The 19,537-nt window shown below is 29.7% G+C and overlaps 7 protein-coding genes across 16 annotated transcripts in view; 4 read left to right on the top strand and 3 right to left on the bottom strand.

Moving 5' to 3' along the window:
• Positions 1-1,848, bottom strand: part of LOC122635977 — a 1,990-nt gene extending 142 nt beyond the window's left edge. The window contains exon 1 of the mRNA XM_043826732.1: positions 1-1,848. This exon is cut by the window's left edge and continues 142 nt beyond it. Coding sequence (XP_043682667.1) covers positions 472-1,848 — 1,377 coding nt within the window. The 3' untranslated portion in view covers positions 1-471.
• An 87-nt stretch (positions 1,849-1,935) lies between these two features.
• On the bottom strand, positions 1,936-6,912 carry LOC122635978 (interferon-inducible double-stranded RNA-dependent protein kinase activator A homolog). 7 transcript variants are annotated; one of them, XM_043826734.1, is made up of 7 exons: positions 6,706-6,912; positions 5,334-5,697; positions 5,085-5,202; positions 4,671-4,965; positions 3,972-4,121; positions 3,740-3,851; positions 1,936-2,072 (listed from the first exon to the last, which is right to left on the bottom strand). In XM_043826734.1, exons 2-7 carry the CDS (start codon positions 5,686-5,688, stop codon positions 1,936-1,938), a joined length of 1,167 nt encoding a protein of 388 aa, XP_043682669.1. In that variant the 5' UTR covers positions 5,689-5,697; positions 6,706-6,912. The 7 variants fall into 7 exon arrangements, with proteins under 7 accessions (XP_043682669.1, XP_043682668.1, XP_043682671.1 ...); XM_043826733.1 differs by having other exon boundaries at positions 5,085-5,217; XM_043826736.1 differs by having other exon boundaries at positions 5,373-5,697; positions 6,706-6,911.
• LOC122635980 (5-formyltetrahydrofolate cyclo-ligase) lies at positions 2,397-3,389 on the top strand. Its single transcript, XM_043826740.1, has 4 exons — positions 2,397-2,565; positions 2,691-2,946; positions 3,040-3,087; positions 3,173-3,389. The coding sequence occupies exons 1-4, from the start codon at positions 2,455-2,457 to the stop codon at positions 3,343-3,345; spliced, it is 588 nt and encodes a 195-aa protein (XP_043682675.1). The 5' UTR covers positions 2,397-2,454; the 3' UTR covers positions 3,346-3,389.
• Positions 6,913-7,599: 687 nt separating the features above from the next.
• Positions 7,600-11,576, top strand: LOC122635887 (transformer-2 protein homolog beta). 4 transcript variants are annotated; one of them, XR_006328780.1, is made up of 6 exons: positions 7,600-7,757; positions 8,279-8,785; positions 9,073-9,287; positions 9,402-9,499; positions 10,189-10,302; positions 10,376-11,576. XR_006328780.1 is itself a non-coding variant. In XM_043826581.1 (5 exons), exons 1-5 carry the CDS (start codon positions 7,743-7,745, stop codon positions 10,239-10,241), a joined length of 888 nt encoding a protein of 295 aa, XP_043682516.1. In that variant the 5' UTR covers positions 7,600-7,742; the 3' UTR covers positions 10,242-11,576. The 4 variants fall into 4 exon arrangements, 3 of the variants coding, with proteins under 3 accessions (XP_043682516.1, XP_043682518.1, XP_043682517.1); XM_043826581.1 differs by having other exon boundaries at positions 10,189-11,576; XM_043826583.1 differs by lacking the exon at positions 10,189-10,302.
• Positions 11,577-12,886: 1,310 nt separating this feature from the next.
• On the top strand, positions 12,887-16,196 carry LOC122635885 (sulfhydryl oxidase 2-like). The gene is made up of 3 exons (XM_043826577.1): positions 12,887-13,276; positions 13,390-13,642; positions 13,759-16,196. The coding sequence occupies exons 1-3, from the start codon at positions 12,997-12,999 to the stop codon at positions 15,152-15,154; spliced, it is 1,929 nt and encodes a 642-aa protein (XP_043682512.1). The 5' UTR covers positions 12,887-12,996; the 3' UTR covers positions 15,155-16,196.
• Positions 16,197-16,247: 51 nt separating this feature from the next.
• LOC122635888 (probable palmitoyltransferase ZDHHC24) lies at positions 16,248-17,848 on the bottom strand. The gene has a single exon (XM_043826584.1). The coding sequence runs from the start codon at positions 17,344-17,346 to the stop codon at positions 16,489-16,491; it is 858 nt and encodes a 285-aa protein (XP_043682519.1). The 5' UTR covers positions 17,347-17,848; the 3' UTR covers positions 16,248-16,488.
• Positions 17,849-17,993: 145 nt separating this feature from the next.
• Positions 17,994-19,409, top strand: LOC122635889 (phosphoglycerate mutase 2). The gene is made up of 3 exons (XM_043826585.1): positions 17,994-18,228; positions 18,530-19,027; positions 19,099-19,409. Exons 1-3 carry the CDS (start codon positions 18,129-18,131, stop codon positions 19,263-19,265), a joined length of 765 nt encoding a protein of 254 aa, XP_043682520.1. The 5' UTR covers positions 17,994-18,128; the 3' UTR covers positions 19,266-19,409.
• Positions 19,410-19,537: the final 128 nt, after the last annotated feature.

A 19,537-nucleotide genomic window follows, 5' to 3' on the forward strand; every position in this document is an offset into this window, starting at 1 on the left:
GTATTAGAAAATTTTAGCATTGTTTCGATTTATTTTTGTTCAATCAAGTTGATAACGAAACGATCGCCTAATCTGCGAAATCCTATTCTTACGAACTCATTCAAATACCGATCATCCTATCGGCATCTGCACGTCAATTGTTACCATGATTCAGATTCGGATTGGATCAACAATTGAAATAATTTTTACCGCAGCTTTCACGCGAGGTTATAAAGGATTCATATGATCGTATGAATAAATTCGATATGGATGAGTCGCACCTTACGTAGGAAAAAAAAACTCTTCGATATAAGAGACTCTTTTGAATATCACCTGTACTGTATCTGGATTAAATATCGAAGCGTAAAAAAAAAACAAAGTCGAGTCTTATCAATTTCCAAAGTCACATTTCCACAGTACAAGTTCCAGTTTTCGTTGATAAAATGTTTGGTAGAACGATAGAAAAAAGGATCGTTGATAAACACCGTTACATTACTTATTGAATCTCGGTGGTCTTCTCAAACGTGGCATCAACTCGGTTCTGACTGCTCTGGCGTAACTTGGAGCATATTGATCCGCTACGTTTATTGGACTTTGCATGTTTTGGATGTACACCGGTGAATCTTGTATTTGACCAACTGCTGCAGGTTGATATTGATATTGATTGCTCGCCATATCAGCAGCCGGATAATGATTCGGTTGCACGAATTGAGGAGGATTCTCGTATTGCGGATATGGCATAGAATTTTCTGCTGAAAATTCCGCTGAGAATTGAGGAATCACCGGATTAACGTTCACCGAAGTTGAAGCAAAATTACCAGGATCATAAGTTTGATACTGATTTAGTTGACCAATTTGCGGCGTACTGAATGGAGAAGATTGAGGAAACTGTGCTGTTTCTGGGAACAGCACGTTAGCAACGGTCGGCTGAGGATATGAATCGGGCGTATGGTATGTCGAAATGTTTGCCGTAACGTTACTTATATTCTGAACATTCGGGACGCTGGCAATTTGCGAGGTATCATAATTATGAAAAATTGGCTCGCTTTGTTTCAAATCTTTCATGCCACTTTCGTGCAAAGAGCTTGGTACGTTCAATTTTGACTTCATATTGGAAGTGCTCATCTCGTTGTGCTTTATTCTAGCTTCGGTTACAGACGGATGCCGCACGTTTACTATGCTCTGTGGTGCACGCAATGGAGGAAAATTAATTGGTGCCATTGTCACTGCTGAATTTTGTTGCTCCAAGGCCTTTCTTACTGCCGAAAATGCTGTATTATCGTTTCTAGACATTGAACGAGAATGCACATTAGAAGTCATATGATTTTCTCGTTGCAAAGCTTGGATGGACGTTTGATTAGAAAATCTTATAGGCAAATTGGTCATCGTGTTACTACTTCGATTTTTGTAATCCTGATTAGTTACAGACTTTTCATTATAATCCTGCTGCATTTGATAATTATTTAATTTCGAATCCATTTCTTTAGAATACTTTTTTACGGAATAATCCTGTGCTGTTCCAGTACTTTCGTGACTCACTTTACCGATGCAGCTATTAATTCTTCGCATGCTAGAAAACGTAGTACTTGTCTGATTCGTCACAACGATCGACGAACTTTTAATCAATGCTTGATCGTTTGATTGTAAGCCGTCTTTATTGTCATTACTTTTCTTTATCGAAGAGCTCATCTTAGTAACGGTGACAGCAACATCCGTTGTTGTGGTTATAGAACTTAAAATCGAATCTTTATTACCTACTGCAGCGTTTATCGATTTCATTGATGCTTTTAACGTTCTACCTTTTCCCATATGTTCGAGTTTTTGCACATTTTTGTTTTTTTCTGGAACTTGACTGTTTTGTGACATCATTTTAGTATCTGTATTATTATTTTTTGGTAATAAATTATTACGAGACTTGCAGTTTATAGTGACAGCTGGCAGGAGCGAAGCGCTGGCTCACTTCTTGGTCATGATCTTGAGATATTCAAGAGCGTTTTGAGCAGCACTGGCTTGAGCATCTTTACTGGTTACACCGCAACCATAGCAAACTGCCACTGGCAATGTGGACAGTTGCACAAGGCACTGGCATTTACCTACAATTTTATTATGAAGTAAAACAAATGTACATATATTAAACCAATACTAATTATTTTATTAAGTTGAAAAAGAAATTGTTTTGATTCAACTAATTTAATGAAAAAAATAATAAAATGAAAAGTATGTAGTCAACTCAAAAAAAAATATTCTGATGAATGTATTATGTAAAAAAAAAAAAAAAAAAAAAAAAAAATCCCTTTATATGAGAATATTATAAAGATGAGATGTATTATATGAATTTTTTTTCTATTATTATAATTATGCTCAAAATCGTAAAACACCTTATGTAAATAACTGTTTATCTCCTAAAAAATATACTTATCTATTTGTAAGTATTTTAAAGCATATCATTGGATACATTGTACAAAGCAAGATAATATGGCAACCATGAAATCTTTGAAGGATGCATTACGAAAAGAAATGAGTAATATTATTTTAAATATCACTGATGAAGAAAAAGCACGACAATCTTCAAGAATATTTGAAAAAGTACGGTAAATTACTTTCTATATAAGTATCTCAATAAATAAAAAACTTGCCAGTCAAGAGGTTATGTCACATACATTCGTACAATATTGAAATAATATAATGATTCGTACAAACATTATTTCCAGTTGAAAGCATTACCACAATATCAAAACAGTAAAAGAATTTCCGTGTATCTTAGTACTAAAAACGAAATTGACACTACACTTATTTTGACAGACATATTTGAAAAAGGAAAGGAAGTATTTATTCCCAGATGCGATGGTAAAGTGATGGAAATGGTTAAATTATCTTCTATGAATGATTATGAAAAATTGCCATTAACAAAATGGAATTTTAAACAACCAGATATTTCTGAAGCTAGAGAAAATGCTTTTCAAAATGGTAAATGAAAAGATAAAATAAATAAATTGTATAACGCAAAATAAATATCGCATAGAAAAATTAACAACGAATAAAAATATTTTTCTCTTGCAGGTGAATTAGATCTTATTCTCTTACCAGGAGTAGCATTTACTTATAATGGTAAATTATTTTACTTTATATTTGCAAATTACATATACCATATATCAGATTTAACTATACTACTGCATTTATATTTCTTTATTAGGAAAACGCTTAGGCCATGGTAAGGGATATTATGATAAATTCTTAGAAGATACTTTCCAGAAACAGCAAAAAAAACCACATTTGATAGCAATAGCATTTAATGAGCAAATAAAAAATGACATACCAACAACTGAAAGAGATGTAATACTTGACATAGTACTTACAGAAAAATAATAATATAAAAAAAAAAAAAAAAAAAAAAAAAAACAAACAATTTTGCAAATATTTAATAAATCAATTATATTAAATTATGTGCTTACAAATGTATACTTTCAAAAATAAAATATATTGGCACAAAATTTAATTATAACTACTTTTTATAATTTGTTTTAATTAACTACTTTTTATAAATTTTTAAGCATATCAAATTATTTTGTTTTCTTCTTTACTTTATAGATTTTTTTTTCAAAAATCATAAATATTATAATAAATATCATGAAATGATGTTGATCATGCAATGAACAAAAATTCATAAAAATAAAATGAAATAAATAAAAAATTGTAGCTTTAGAAAAATATGCCCCTTAAGTTCAATAATTTGATACATGTAAATGTATTATGAACTCACCACTAATAGACTTTTCTTCAATGTCAACATACGTTACTTCAAATTGTTGTTCTGAAGCAATCTCTTGCAAGAATTGTACCAAATTTACATCTCCATCATTCAGACAAGTATTCTGAAACAAAAAACAATAGCAATTTATTTATAATTATAAATGTACAAGAAAAATATGATAAATTGAAATCTCTTGATAATTTGATTTCATTCTTTAAATATCATGAAATATTATACAAACCTGCAATTCAAAAAGTTTTACACCTGTGGAAGACTTGAGGTTCTTGTGAAATAGTGAAACTTTATGACTATGAGGCGTTGTTAATGTTGAAATTTTGCTACCTTTCAGGTCGGCATAACGGGCATTTACATTTGCAGACTTTTGCACAATCTATAACGGACAATTAATCAATAATTTAATTAAACATTTATGAAATTTTTCTACTATGGAATATACTACCTGCATCAAAAGCAAAATGAAGTGGAAATGACTTAAATATAGATGCTTCAAGAAAACCAATCTATAATTTTGTAATTCATAAATCTATGATTCATAAATAATTCTTGCAGCATTCATTTCATCATATCAATATCGTCCGCTATAGATTAAAAATGATCAGAAAGGTAGCTTTTTGCAAATATAATGACCAATAAAACAATTGTATAATTGTTAAAAATCACTTCCACTTCACTATTCTTTCACACATGCACATACACACAAACACATACATCACATGCATACATATCGTATTTTGTAAAATTGAATTTGTTATAGTATAGTTAGAGACTATACGCGAATAAAAAATTAACAACAATAACATGTCGTTAATATTTATATTCTTTAAGAATCTCCTTAGGTTATACAATATTATCATTTATATAAATTATTATTACATATAAAAAGTCTTATCTCTTCTTATATGTATATGAGTAGTCTTACCTCATCTCCATCCATAATCGAAGCTTGATTGTTTGAATCATGAAGAGTAAGCCACATTTTATGAGCTGCATGTCTCTTTGCAATTTTTTTACTTTTACCAAAGCCGACTTCACGAAAACTCAAAATAGAACAAACAATAGTAAATTTTCTCTCATGTGGTAATCCCTCTTCACCTTCCATTGTATATTTTGGTGGTGGCCAATGACGAGACATGCACATTTCTTGCAAAACTCCAATTGGATTGGTTAAACCTTTTTCTTCTCCATATCCTTCAAGTTCTGGTATGTTTGGAGAACTATATGTACAATGTTCAATAAAAGTTACATATTATCAAAATTCTATCAATATTTATAACAGCTATTTTGCTTGCAATATCATAATACAATAAAAATTTACTTAAATAGTTATTCTTACTCTAAACTTTTTGGAATAGGAGATTCGGCAGACTCAATATTCGCTCCAATTAATTTATCTAAAACAGCTTTAGCTGCAGCATGTTTGGCTTCTTTTTTAGATCTACCAGTCCCCATTGCTGAAACAATTGGATCTACTTGAATAACATAGTAGTTATGAGATATAAGTTTTTCTAATGTCATTTTTTCCTTATTTCCTAATAATATATATCTTATACTATAAGAAAATATTAAAATGATATATATGTACCATTAATCAAAATTATGTATATGTTATTTTGGTACAAACCGACGACATCAGCCACAGTAACACGATAACGAAATGTAGGTTCATGTATAACACCTTCCACTTGAACTAATTCATATTTAGGTATTGTACCCCTACGAGATAATAGTTCTTGAAGAACTGAGACAGGCGTTTTATTAGGTAATGATTCCATTTCTAAACGAGCTGCTTCAGGTAATGATAATGTTTCTGACATCATAGCATGTAATGTTACTCTTGTTCTACTGCGGCGATGGTTATTATTTGAATGGTTCTGAACGTTGCCTACATTAGATAGCATAGTAGGCCCAACCTGTTGTGATTGACGCATTTCTTCCATCTTACAAGTCTAAAAATAAATGATATTTATGTTAATTTAAAGCATTTTATAAAAATACTTATTTATATTACTTAATGTATATACTTATTTAAGAATAATATCAAAATAAATAAAATATTCAATGACTTCAAATACAATATTTTGCAACATTCCAACTTAATTAATAATAATTAATGTTATTGTCGTTATCATAAAGCAATTGTACTTTTATAGTGTAAGGATATCATAAATAAAACGGAATATGCGTATTTATTTGACAAAATGTATAGTTATCATCCGAAGTAATATAATTAAAAAGGACTTGTAAATCAAAACTTTATGTTATAACGATATTGTAACAATATAATAAACTAAACTTCTTTATTCACTATTAAGCATTCATTGTGCTTATCAAAAATTCGATATTTTTGATACAAAAGTATATTTATTTTAAATGACATATTAAATTGACAAACGTATACAAAAAGTATCAAATATACCAACGTTATATTTGTAATAGATAAAAACATCAAATAATAAATAATTTTCTATTTCAATTTTATGATTAGAAAGATTACAAATGCTTTTGGAGATGAATAGAACTTAGATATTCATTATTTTCTTCAATCTTTTTTTTCGCAAGACGACAAGTCGTTACGCAACGAAATATACGTTGTTATAGAAGTGTATATTAATGCACGGTATGATAATGAAATAACGAACGCAAATAAAATGAACGGAAATTAAAATATAAGCAAATATTTCTAAACGAATAGAATCTTTGCGAAGTATAAAGTAATAGTAAAACCGGCTGGCAGCCATGATAGGTGTACAATTCATCGATCAATTTTAGTATGTTATGTTCAGAAACTAAGTAATTGTTCTTCATTGATGAAATTAAATTTTAACATTACTTTACTCGAGTCCTGAAAGTCTTTGAAATATAAACAAAGTTTCGTTTAAAGTTATAAACGGATCGTAGAGGTTGACCGGTCATAGACATCATCTGCTACGCAAATTCTCACTGCTTTTACTTACAATTTTTAAAGGTTCTATGCGACTAAGCTGGACTCCTTTCAACAGGCCAATTCCTATACGAAAAGCGAATCCCGCTTTTTGTGATCGATCCAAATTTCACAAAAAGCTTGATCCGTTTGACGACAGAAAAATGGTTCGCCAACTACCGGAGAATCCTTCCTCTGATCTGTGACTCTGCGGCAATACTCGATATGAACAATTTTTGTAGACGCATGACTACGCGCAGCTTTCTGCGCAGATACAACACTGGCGGTTTTGTTTATACAAAATTCCAAAATTTCTATAACAAAGTCGAATTTTAAACAAAAAGAAAAAAATTTTTACTTTCCATGGAAAATTATTTGTTTATACAGTGAATTTATAATTATTACAATAACTTTCCTATCGTTGTATTAAATTATATTGTAATATTCTCTAGGGATTTTTTATTAAATCGTTATAATTTCGAATTTGTGGTAAACCATATGAAATTTATTCATTTACGAGAAAAACAATAAATGAACTTCGACGAATCAGGCAAGTCTTCCATCTTCGACACGCGCTATGTTTTTAAAACGCAATTTTTATTTTATTAACTGTCTGTAATTTCGATATAATAAAATAAACGTATTAAATGTTATAAATTAAAAATTACATTTATTCATTCTGTTTCTTAGAACGATTAAAAAAAGATATATAAACGTGGAATTTGTATCGCTGAAAAATTCGCACTTTTTCCTTGTAAACTTAACTAGATATCGTATTTGAAGGAATATCGTCGTTCAAATCTATTCGCACGTAAAATTTGAAATAATATTGCCTGCAGCGCCAAACTACCGTCCAATCCGATCCTTCGTTTCTTAGCAACGCCGGATGTTGGCGTTTTCATAGCTTCTATCGAGTAATATCACCATTTCCGTTCGTTATCCATTGTAACGCCCGAAAGCGAGGATCGTTCGCCATTATTATATACCGACGCCACGAAAAATCGTTCTTTCAGTTTCGATTTTTATCTCAGGTTTTTCTTTTCTTGACCAGTTTCCAGTTTGAAATTAAAAATGAGTGACATTGAAGTAAGTGTGATATTTTAAATCGCTTATTCTTTTCGGCAATCAATTAGAAATATTCAACAAATATGTTAACATGCGGCCAACTGCAGCCATTATCGATCAATAACGTTCTACGCACATCGCGTGTAATTTTGTTTAGGATAATATTATTTATTAATGCCAATACAATATATATTCTTACAATATTTACTCAGTAAATATTTCCTTTACGAATAGTTACAATACAAATCTTATTGCATACTTTTCTAACACAAGATCATATATTGTAGATCCAGTTTGAAATTGTAGAGCATTTTTTGTTTCTGTAGATACGTTTATATTTCGTTCGTGTTTTTTTCTATCTTTCACATATTAAATATTGCCATATAATTGATACTATGATGATCAACTCAGCTCGCTTTGATACAATGCTGAAGAAAATACAATTGTTCCCTAAAGTTTTAAAATCTGATTGTGAAAGCATATTATTGTTTATGTTTGATGTTTTATTATCATTCAAAACTAATGTTTTTTTTCTTCGATAGAGAAGTGGTAGTCGAAGTTCAAGTCCACGCCGACCACGTACTGCAGATGGAGGATTAAGAGACTCGCGGTCACATTCAAGGTCACGCAAATCTCGTGAACGGAAAGAATCACATAGGGCGGTTAAAGAATACTCTAGATCAAGGAGTCGTTCTCTTTCGCGTAGCCGAAAGTCTTATCGGAGTAACAAATACGCTAGTGCTGGGCATCGTGGAAGCAGTCGCAGTCGCAGTCGTTCTCTTTATAGAGGCGGTAGATACTCTCGCAGCAGATCTCGATCATACTCACGTTCCCGCTATTCTCGAGAACGTGACAGGAATATCTATCGCTCACATTCTCGAAGCCCAATGTCAACAAGAAGACGTCATGTTGGTAACAGAGACAATCCTTCTCCTTCTCGATGTTTAGGTGTATTTGGGCTTTCCATATTTACTACAGAACAACAAATTCATCACATCTTCTCAAAGCATGGTCCAGTTGAAAGTGTACAAATTGTTATTGATGCTAAGGTATTTTCGTAATTTTCGTTTTTTATTATTTGTAAGGTACATTTCTTTTTATAGACTGAGGAATATGTTGTAAAAGCAAATTTGTATCCCTTGTGGATACATTTTTTTTTTAAAGGGAATATTAAATTCTGCCAGAGATTTAGAACGCTCTTATTATTGAGTGAATGTAGAACGTTAAAGGCCTCTGGCTACAAGTATTTTGAATCCTAAGAAATTATTAATATAAGAAGATATAAGAATTCAAAGTTCCTCCAAATATGTATTAAATTAATAAATGTTATTTACAGACAGGACGATCCAAAGGATTTTGCTTTGTGTATTATGAATCATCTGAGGATGCTAAAGTAGCAAAAGAACAATGCACAGGAATGGAAATTGACGGACGACGAATAAGAGTAGACTATTCTATCACACAAAGAGCTCACACACCTACTCCTGGTATTTATATGGGAAAACCGACGCATCTACCTGACCGAGGATGGGATGGACCAAGACGTAGAGAGTCAGTATATGTATTCTTTAAAATTAAAAATTACATATCAATGTAGAAAATAAATATATTAAAAATAAAAAATAACCTTTCTGAACTATATCTAACATGTTATTTTGAACGTAGGAGCAGTTACAGAGGAAGCTATCGCCGTTCTCCAAGTCCATATTACAGCCGACGACGATCACGTTATGACAGGTCTAGATCACGCTCCTATTCTCCACGTAAGTCTTATTTCAATTTTACTTAGAAGTATAATATAAGCAGTCTACATGGATATGTGTCTCCTTTGAAATAATATGTGCTGCGTATCATGCGTTATACTTAAAACAGATCAATAGTCCAGTAAAAAAAATTCATTATCTTTTTATAATTATAATAATAGTAATAATGATAATAACACTCTCATTGATTTGATATTGTATGATACGGTAATTTGTCGTAAACCCTTACACATATGCACCTGCAGAACATTTCATATCATCATACATTGTTAAAAATAAACTAATATGACAGATTCGTTGAAATTGTCATGACAAAGTTATATAAGATTAATAAACACAACGTGTTTGGAAGGGGGGGAAATATTGTTGGTATTATGAGAAAAACCTTAATGCTATCGTGAGATAGTGAAGCAAACAGCATAAATCCTTTTGTCTTACAAATTATATATTTCTGATTGATTGACTCTCGTATTTTGTTTAATTGTATTAATTGTTATATAATGATTGTGCACAACTTTATTTTTATTTTCCTACATAAAAGTACAAGAATAGTTGTGCTGCATGGTTAACAAGTACAGATCGTGGTATACTAGGTATATTTATTATGCATTTTCAAGAGATATAAAAAGAGTAGTAAAAAGCTTCTTTTTTTTTTAAAACCAAAAAAACAGTGTATATTTCTTTCACAGATTCATATTTCCGTAGACCGCTTATATTCAGTCCAAAGTATAAGATGAAATAAGAATCTACGTAAATTATCAAGAATCGATGGCAGACGCATCAAGAAATGCATCGAATAAATCGTACGGTAGTAACTAAGTGCACCCTGTACCCTGGGTCGAACAATCATGGTTTTTGTTGCTTAATGAATTTCAGGTCGATATTAAGTGACCGAGTGTGATGCGAGAGGCCAGGTGTTTGGGAGCCATTTGTGTGACTTGACCCTATGACCCCAAATTTCTTCTAACTATACCGTACCGGGTCAAAAATGCAAACGCTACATTCTTACTGCTGTTCTTACCTTACCTATTTCTGCATTATACGCGATTAAATATATAACATTTACGTTATATTATACAATATCAATTAATGAGATAACATTTTAATATGCAAAGGAGTCTAGCATATTCTTTGCATGAAACAGTAAGGTTGGAATGGACACAATAGTTAATTTTCTTTTTCGATAATATTATGAAGAATAGGTTTAAGTTACTCATACTATAATTATCATGTGAAGGTTGGAATATGATTGAGTTATGAATTTAATTTGAATATTTAATAATTTGCTTAAAGTTGTATTCCAGCCGTTGGACACTAGATACCACTCTCTAACTACTAAACATGGTAGAAATCGGGAAATCTGGTATTCCTATCCGTTTATGAAACAAAAAAAAAACACAAAAAAACAAAACAAAAAAAAAAGCAAAAAAAAACAAAAACAAAAAAATAAACCTGAAAATAGAAGTAAGGTCTCTAACCTGTTTGTTTGTTTATAAGGTTTTGAATCAAGAGGTATTGGATGATAGAGGGAAGTTTGAAGTTTCACTCTGAAAAAATGAAAGTTTTGAAAAATTGAAGACAAGATTTCTGAAGATGTTTGTCTTGCTCGCATTTCAAGATATGAAGGTTTTTCGCGCATGTGACAAAGAATATGATCCGAATCGCATTCATTTCCGGCTGAGAAGTCTCAAGCCTAGAAGATCAGCAAGTACTATAAAGCAAGCCTCAAGAGTCAGAATCGTTGGCCCCCGACCTGGACAAATCAGTGGTTGGGGGTGAAACTGGCTGAACGTTTCAGAAAATGTTCAGGAAGCATCGAAATCTTTTCTAAATAGGGAAGAGCGTAAGGTGCTCCAAGGTTTATACTGATCATATTCTTTCTCAGTTGATTTGATTTACAATACAATATTCGCTATTAGATTCTCCTGAAATAAATAAAATATTTATACCTCCATCCATCCCATCCCTCCACCATCCTAAAACCTCCATCTCCACGAAGGCAAATTTTTTGATTTTATACGCAGATAAAACATTAAATATAAATTGAAAAATTAATAAATATGAATTTTTATATATATATATATGTACCTATGATTTGCTATGTCTTTAATTTCTTTTCGTTGCCATGATTAATTTGAAAAAAGACAATTTTCTGTAAAAGAAAAAAGAAAAAAAAAAGTTTTTTTTTTTTTTTAATTACTTAACGTCGCATAGACCGCTTCTATTGATTATTAGCAAAGTAGGAAGCAAAGTTTATAGTTTATTATGCGGTTTGGTATGCTTTAGGTAATGTAAATGACCTTTTTGTAGGTTCTATGTTCTTTAAGATTATTCTTATCTTTAAGTTTTGTTTATAAAAGAAGTATCTTCAGCAATACAAGATAATATGTTTCAACTATGTGTTCTGGATTGCTTGTAGTTTCGTCAAATATAAAAATAGATAAAGATAGAAGATTGCCGAAGATACCTGAAGAGTACTAAAAACATCCGAAGATACCCGATGAAATTTCCTACAATACTGCAATCCTATCCGATCTATTCGACCCTATTCGATTTCATTTGATCCTATTCGATCTTATTCGATTATATTTGGCTTTATTCGATCCTATTTAATCCTATTAAGTCTACCTGCTGATTTTATTATGTCAAATTAGGGGGTTCGGGGACTTACGGACGTAATTATATGTTGTCTGTAACGACATCGGACTATCTTTTTTTTTTATTAATTCTTATTAAAAAAAAAAAAAAAAAATACTAGAAGTGTTATAAAAAATAGAAATTTGCAATAAAATCAAGATTACTATCGATTATAAGTGATAAAAAAAAAAAAAAATTATTGAAGCGCGAAAAAAGTTACATTTCGATTAATTATAAAATTATATATAGAACTCGAACAAATATAAATTTACGTAAAAATATGCTTACTTGTATTTGAATTTGTGTTGTATTTACCGATACATTTGATAAAACTGATTACTTTTATCATTTTATTTTAATTCTCTTGTGAATGAATAAAAAAAATTGAAATATAATAAGAATTTAAATGTAGTTAAAAAAATGATAAAATTAGTATCGGCAATTAGTTATTTTCGTATTTTTTCTTATCCTTGCTATTGTTTGAAATTTTTTCTAAATTCGATAGGTTATTTTTGTAGAGATATGTTTTCTAACATATACGTTATTATTTTTTGTATTGATTGATAATATCGATTATGAAAGCTTTATTTGATAATTAGATAACAAATAAAGCGATTATGTGCATCATCTATATTTTTTAAGTAAAAGAAATTGTATCATTTAAAAGTTGTAATCTTTTTCAATAAAAAACACAACACAAATTTAATTGTTTTTTAATACATATTAAAAATTTGTCGAATATTTTTATGAATAAGAATTGTCTAGAAGCAGTTATTTTATTATTGGTAACACTGTCAGAGATCTGTGTACTACTTCAATATATTTCAATATCTTTAGGTTAAGAATCGGTAAATACAAACATGCGACGACACGATTTCGTAACAAAAATAATCTTATTATACATCGTGATAATATGTAAAAATGTAACAGTAGTAGCTATACAAGACGATCAATATCAAAGTTATCCTGCTCAAGGTTTGTACAATGCCAGTGATAATGTGGTAGTATTAAATGCTTCTAATTTTAAAACTAGTGTTTATGGAGATTCGAAAGGATGGTTAGTTGAATTTTATAATAGTTGGTGTGGATTCTGTTATCGTTTTGCACCTACATGGAAGGCTTTTGCAAGTAATGTTTATTGTAAGTGTTGTTTCTCCAAAATGATTATTCAAATAAATTGTGATTTTTTTAATTACATGAAATAAATAATTTACAATCTATGTTTTATATTATGCATTCAATATATTTTCCAGCTTGGAGAGATATTGTTGTCATTGCAGCTATAGATTGTGCTGTAGATGACAACAATCCAATTTGTCGTGAATATGAAATTATGCATTATCCAACGCTTAAATATTTTCCTATTAACGCACATTCTTCTTTCATGGGTATAGTAGTTGATAAAGGTGATAGCGTTGATGATGTTAGGCATAACTTGATTAAAAGACTGGAAAAGGAGCAAGAGGAAGGACGTGGTATAACGTGGCCTAATATTACACCTTATAGGTAAAAGTTGATTTAATTGTAAAATCATTTTGTACAGTATTTTTATTATTTCTTTAATAGAGTAATAATTTATCTACTATCAATTTATAATTTATTAATTTATTTATAATTTATAGAAATGCAGAGATAAAAGACATATGGAAAGTTGTACCAAAAACTGTAAAATACTTTTTTTTATTATTTGAGAAAACAGACTCTCATATGGGAACTGAAGTCATATTAGATATGCATAAGATTTCAAGTCTGCAAATACGTAGAGTTATATCTGACAATGAATTATTATGCGTAACAAGTAAAATCACCAAATTTCCAAGTCTAATTGTAATGAGCCAAACGGAATCGCAAAAGCTATTAAATATTAGAATTCCAACAAGAGAAGGTATTATACAAACAATTAAAACCTATATGAATTCAAAGAGTATAAATATAGATGAACAAATTATTGGGAACCGCAATAGAGAATTGCTAATTCAAAAACCAAATGCAATAAGTAATACTAAATCAAAGTCTCTGCAACAACAGCAATATAACTCTGGCACATTTGAAGATCATTTATATCAATTAGATTTGGAAACAGCTTTGCGATATTCCATTTACCATGAAGTACCAATGACTAAAATGATAGAAGGAGAAAAGATGGAGGCATTGAAGTTATACTTAGATGCAATAGCCAAATATTTTCCAATGAGATTCAACGGTATTTTTCTTGACGTAATTCGTAATATAATCAATACAAAAGAAACGATATCCGGAGAAGAATTCGTACATTTATTAAAATCTACAGAGGATGAAATGTTGCCTGTATTCTCAGGCCCGCAACAGTGGATTGCATGTAAAGGAAGTAAAGAAATATATAGAGGATATCCTTGTGGATTATGGACAATGTTTCACATGTTAACCGTTAATTTTGGAATGGAAAATAAAGATAAAAAACATTATAATCCCATTGAAGTGTTACAAGCTATGTATGAATATATAAAAAATTTCTTTGGTTGTGCTGATTGTTCAAAACATTTTATAGAAATGGCAACAAGAAATAAAATATTTGAAGTACAGAATGGAGATGATAATATATTATGGTTGTGGAAAGCTCATAATGAAGTTAATGCAAGATTGGCAGGAGATGAAACGGAAGATCCTAAACATAAAAAAATACAGTATCCATCGCAAGACCATTGTTCAGAGTGCAGATATCCAAATCAAACTTGGAACGAAGCTCAAGTTTTATACTATCTTAAAAGAAAATATAGTTATGCAGGAATTAATTATTATGGATCTAGTGAAAAATATAGTAACTTACAAAATAGTAGATCAAAAAGAAGATTAGAACTAGCTCCTAACAAATATATAAATCTTAAAAAATTGGGTTGGGATTTTACTGTATTTGATATAAGTATTTGTGTTGTATTATATGTTACATCTGCTACAATACTCACACTTGTTTGCATTAAATTTGCTGTAAAAAGAACTTACAGAAAAAAAGCATACCTAAACTCATTTGGTAAAGTATAAATTCTTGTGAAGAACAGATTCACAGATTCATTGTAGGCATGTATATTGTAGGCAATACATTTTTTAAGATATTGTATATATACGTCTGTCTATTCGTCTGTATATATTATTGATATTATTTAATAATCTAGTTCTTCTATATGCATATCTGCATTTTTATATGTCATCAACTGAACAAAAGTTCTCGTGCTATTATCAATAGAATTCTTTACAGAAATTGTACAGATCATATGTACAAATAATGTATACATGTATTTGTATTACATTTCGTTAGATTTCGTTAGATTTGTGTTATAAAATTATTCTTTTAGAAGTTTAAAATTAAACACGTCATGATCAATTGTACACTGTTATGCTATGTTCAGCTAAATTTTTTAACAGAAAAATTTGTATGATTATTATATTAAATACTTTTTTTTTTATGATAAATCCAACAAAAAAATTTCATAATTATGACAATCTCAATGAAAGTGAGTGTTTGTCAAATCATCGTTAATTGTAAATATCTATTATTTTAAAGTTGAATTTAAATTTTGCATAATTACGTAAATATAAATATACATAAAAAAAATTTCTACATGGATATATAAATATATCATACATATATATTTTAGAAATTTTCTGTATAATCGATTTAAGAAAGCAAAAAATAACGATTAAATTTTATTAGCAGCTACAAGGATCAACTTGTATTCAAGTTGATTTTATTTGACTAAATATAGTAGATCCAAATCATTACTCCGTATAAGTTTTATATATGTATATGTATATATTTATACAGCACTATATCATAACTTTCAATTACTAATATAGAATATTTATAGAAGATAATACGGATTACTCATTATTGATATAATGTACAATTTTAAAAGTTCCATATTGACATAATTTATTTATTAGTTCTTTAAAAGAATTTTTACTTTAAGTAGAAATGTCTTACATGGCAATTTAATAAATTTTTATTTGTAACAATGTGCAAAATAGGAAATACATTTTCTTTTTTTTTAAAACACATTTATATATTTCACCAAATATTTATATATCTATATATAAAAAGAGAGAGAGAGAGAGAGAAAAAAAAAATATACATTACTCTTAACATATATCATTATTCAAAATTAAGAAATTTCATTGTGTAATATGCATAAATGTGTATATATAACAATTTTTTGGTATGACTGTATGATCATGATATGTTACAAAATATTTATAAAATACAGTTCAGCTTTTATAACTTGCAATTTCATAATTAATAAAGAAAAATTAAATAAAAAAAAAATCTCAAGTTGGAATGGTTGGTCAACTGCATTTCAAGTGAACAAATGCATATAAATTCATTTATTCTTTACATTATTAATTTCCCATGTACTTTTCGTATCCCATGTAATACCATCGTGCGGTAATTTTGATTTCATATATGGAATCAACCATGTTAAAAACCATCGTTCACCAAGAACTTCTTTTATATTCTGTTGCCAACCAAGATCATAAGTATCCTTATTTTTATTACTTTCATCTGCTACGCATCCACTAAAAACTAATCTAAAATGATAAACGCATAAAACACCTGTAAATAACATTCCTATAACAGAAACAATATAAAGTAATAAATAGAATTGTTCAATAGAACCATCAAACCCAAAAACAAATATTGCCAATGGAAATATAATTTTTATAATGGTCATTGGAAACTCAAAATTTATTCTAGCCCAGATAAAATAGTTATTATAACAAAAAGCATAGACTGTAGCAATGAATAAATACAAAAGGAACATTAAAAAATATCTGTGATTAAAATAACCAATACAACAGCCAGTAAAGATACAATGATGATCACGCTTTAGAATACATGTTCTACATGTTGAACAGTGCCATGAACGAGGAGGAGCAAGTATTTCACATGTTGTACATAACCTCCATCCATTCTTAGGAGTTGCTGTGCTTACCGGTACAATAGTTCTATTAATACTAGTATCGCACAATATTGTATAGGTAAAGTTACCCACAATATTTAACATTATAAAATTACCTATAGTAAAGTGAATGAAATATGGTATCGTGTTGTACTTATACAATGCGGGTAATACTACCCAAAGTTCGAACCAATATATTAATGGTACAATTGTTAATATAAATATCATAGAAAAAAAGTCACTTAATGTGTGAGGCCAAATCGTTTTACGAATGATCATTTTGACAATTGTCACTGTATAATTTTTATCCACACATTCACTACTGGTCTTTTCAATAGATTCACAATAAAGTTAATTAATATTATGTCAACAACGATATTCCCTTGTGCCCTTGATAATAGACGTTTTATTATCCTTATTTACACGGACAAATATATCAAACTTACAAGTCGACATATCTCTTCTATACATTTCTTGTTCTTTCTTTTTAACTTTTGTTGCTTGCAGAAATGGTTAGATATTCCTAATATCCAATTGAATAGGGAAGAAACTCGTGAGTCTCCAGCATTTATCCTTAATATTATCCATAACTTCGTCAAAGGTTTCTTCTCCCTTTTTTTTTTAATGTTAACTTTAAAAACGTGATGAAAAAATATGGAACATACTTTTTTCTGTTCCTATTCACGATGCAATGCATTGGATTCATTCAAATCTTGTGCAATTTGATACGATTTAGATCTTAAACAAAGCACGTGATTGATTCTATAGCATTGAAACAACATCTAAGATCTGGGATAAATTTATTATTTATCGAGCGAATCATCAACGCCATCTGACGTGGCAAATACGAAATTAAAATCGTAGATAGTTTTTTGCCTATAATTTTATATTCGATTATGCCCGCTTCGAGTAGACTTAATGGAGGGGAGTAAAGCATAGACAGCAAGGAAAGAATATATGTTGATGGTAAATTCAAAGGAACTATCGTGAATAGCGCCACTTAGAAAGTTCCTCGTTAATCGTGTCAATTGTGATATCTTGCGTATTTATTTATTACAAACATGTCGAAATATAAGATTGTTATGGTTCGCCATGGTGAGAGCGAATGGAATAAATTAAATCTATTTTGTGGATGGTACGATGCTAATTTATCCGAGAAAGGTAGGATCATAAATGTCAATGATGTCGAAAATCTTCGCAAGGGCAAAAGGTCATGAGATCTTAAAAAAAAATATTTTTTTTTTCAAGATGTATAAAAAAATTAAGACATTTAAGTTCTTTATAGTTCCTTTTTTTTTAACCGTCGCAACGAGATACATGTCTTAAAATGCGCACCAATAAAATTTATTATAAAAAATTCTTTTTTTAAATTTGTAAGATATATCATCGCATTCATTCATCTAATTACTTGTTCATTCATACGTATGGGTATTCGTAATCTTATATAAAAAATATTTTTCAGGTAAAAGCGAAGCTGTATCAGCTGGAAAAGCTATTAAAGCTGAAGGTCTTTGTTTTGATGTTGCTCATACATCTGTTTTGACAAGAGCTCAAGAAACTTTGAAAGCTATTTTGAAAGAAATCAATCAGGAAAATATTCCTACTTTTAAAACGTGGCGATTGAATGAACGTCATTATGGTGGTCTCACTGGTATGAATAAAGCAGAAACAGCAGCAAAATATGGAGAGGAACAAGTACAAATCTGGAGAAGGTCTTTTGATGTACCACCTCCTCCTATGGAATCTGATCATAAGTATTATGAAACAATAACTAAGGATCCTAGATATGCTAATGGGCCCAAGCCCGAGGAATTTCCTAAATTCGAATCTTTGAAACTAACTATAGAAAGGACTCTGCCTTATTGGAACGATGTTATCATACCACAGTTGAAAGAAGGAAAAAGAATCATTATAGCTGCACATGGAAATAGCTTGCGAGGAATAGTGAAGCATCTTGACGGTACACATATTCATTGTTAAAACTATTCTTCTTGTAGAATGTATGGTAAAAGAATTTTGTTTTATTTACAGAAATGACAAATGATCAAATCATGACTTTAAATCTACCTACTGGTATTCCTTTCATATACGAATTGGATGAGAATTTCAAACCAGTTATTTCTATGAAATTCTTGGGTGATGAAGAAACTGTTAAAGCAGCAATAGCCTCAGTTGCTGCACAAGGAAAAGCAAAATGAAGTATTGAAGAGAATCGAATTCTCAAATATTAATTTTCAGTTAAACATTGTATCAAAATTAAGATTTCAAATGATTCAAAGTATTGATTAAACAAAATATAAGTAGATGAAGAAACTAAGAAATTAGAAATAAGAACACTAAAATGTCTAATTATTAATGATTACATTAATGCCCAAAGTCCTTAACAAATTTTATTTTTTGTAAAGTATGTACATAATGTATATTTATGTACATATTACAAAATATTATGACAATATAATACCCTAAGTAT

The sequence above is a fragment of the Vespula pensylvanica genome, chromosome 20 (assembly GCF_014466175.1).
Source record: "Vespula pensylvanica isolate Volc-1 chromosome 20, ASM1446617v1, whole genome shotgun sequence".
In the NCBI taxonomy this organism is placed as follows: Eukaryota; Metazoa; Arthropoda; class Insecta; order Hymenoptera; family Vespidae; genus Vespula; species Vespula pensylvanica.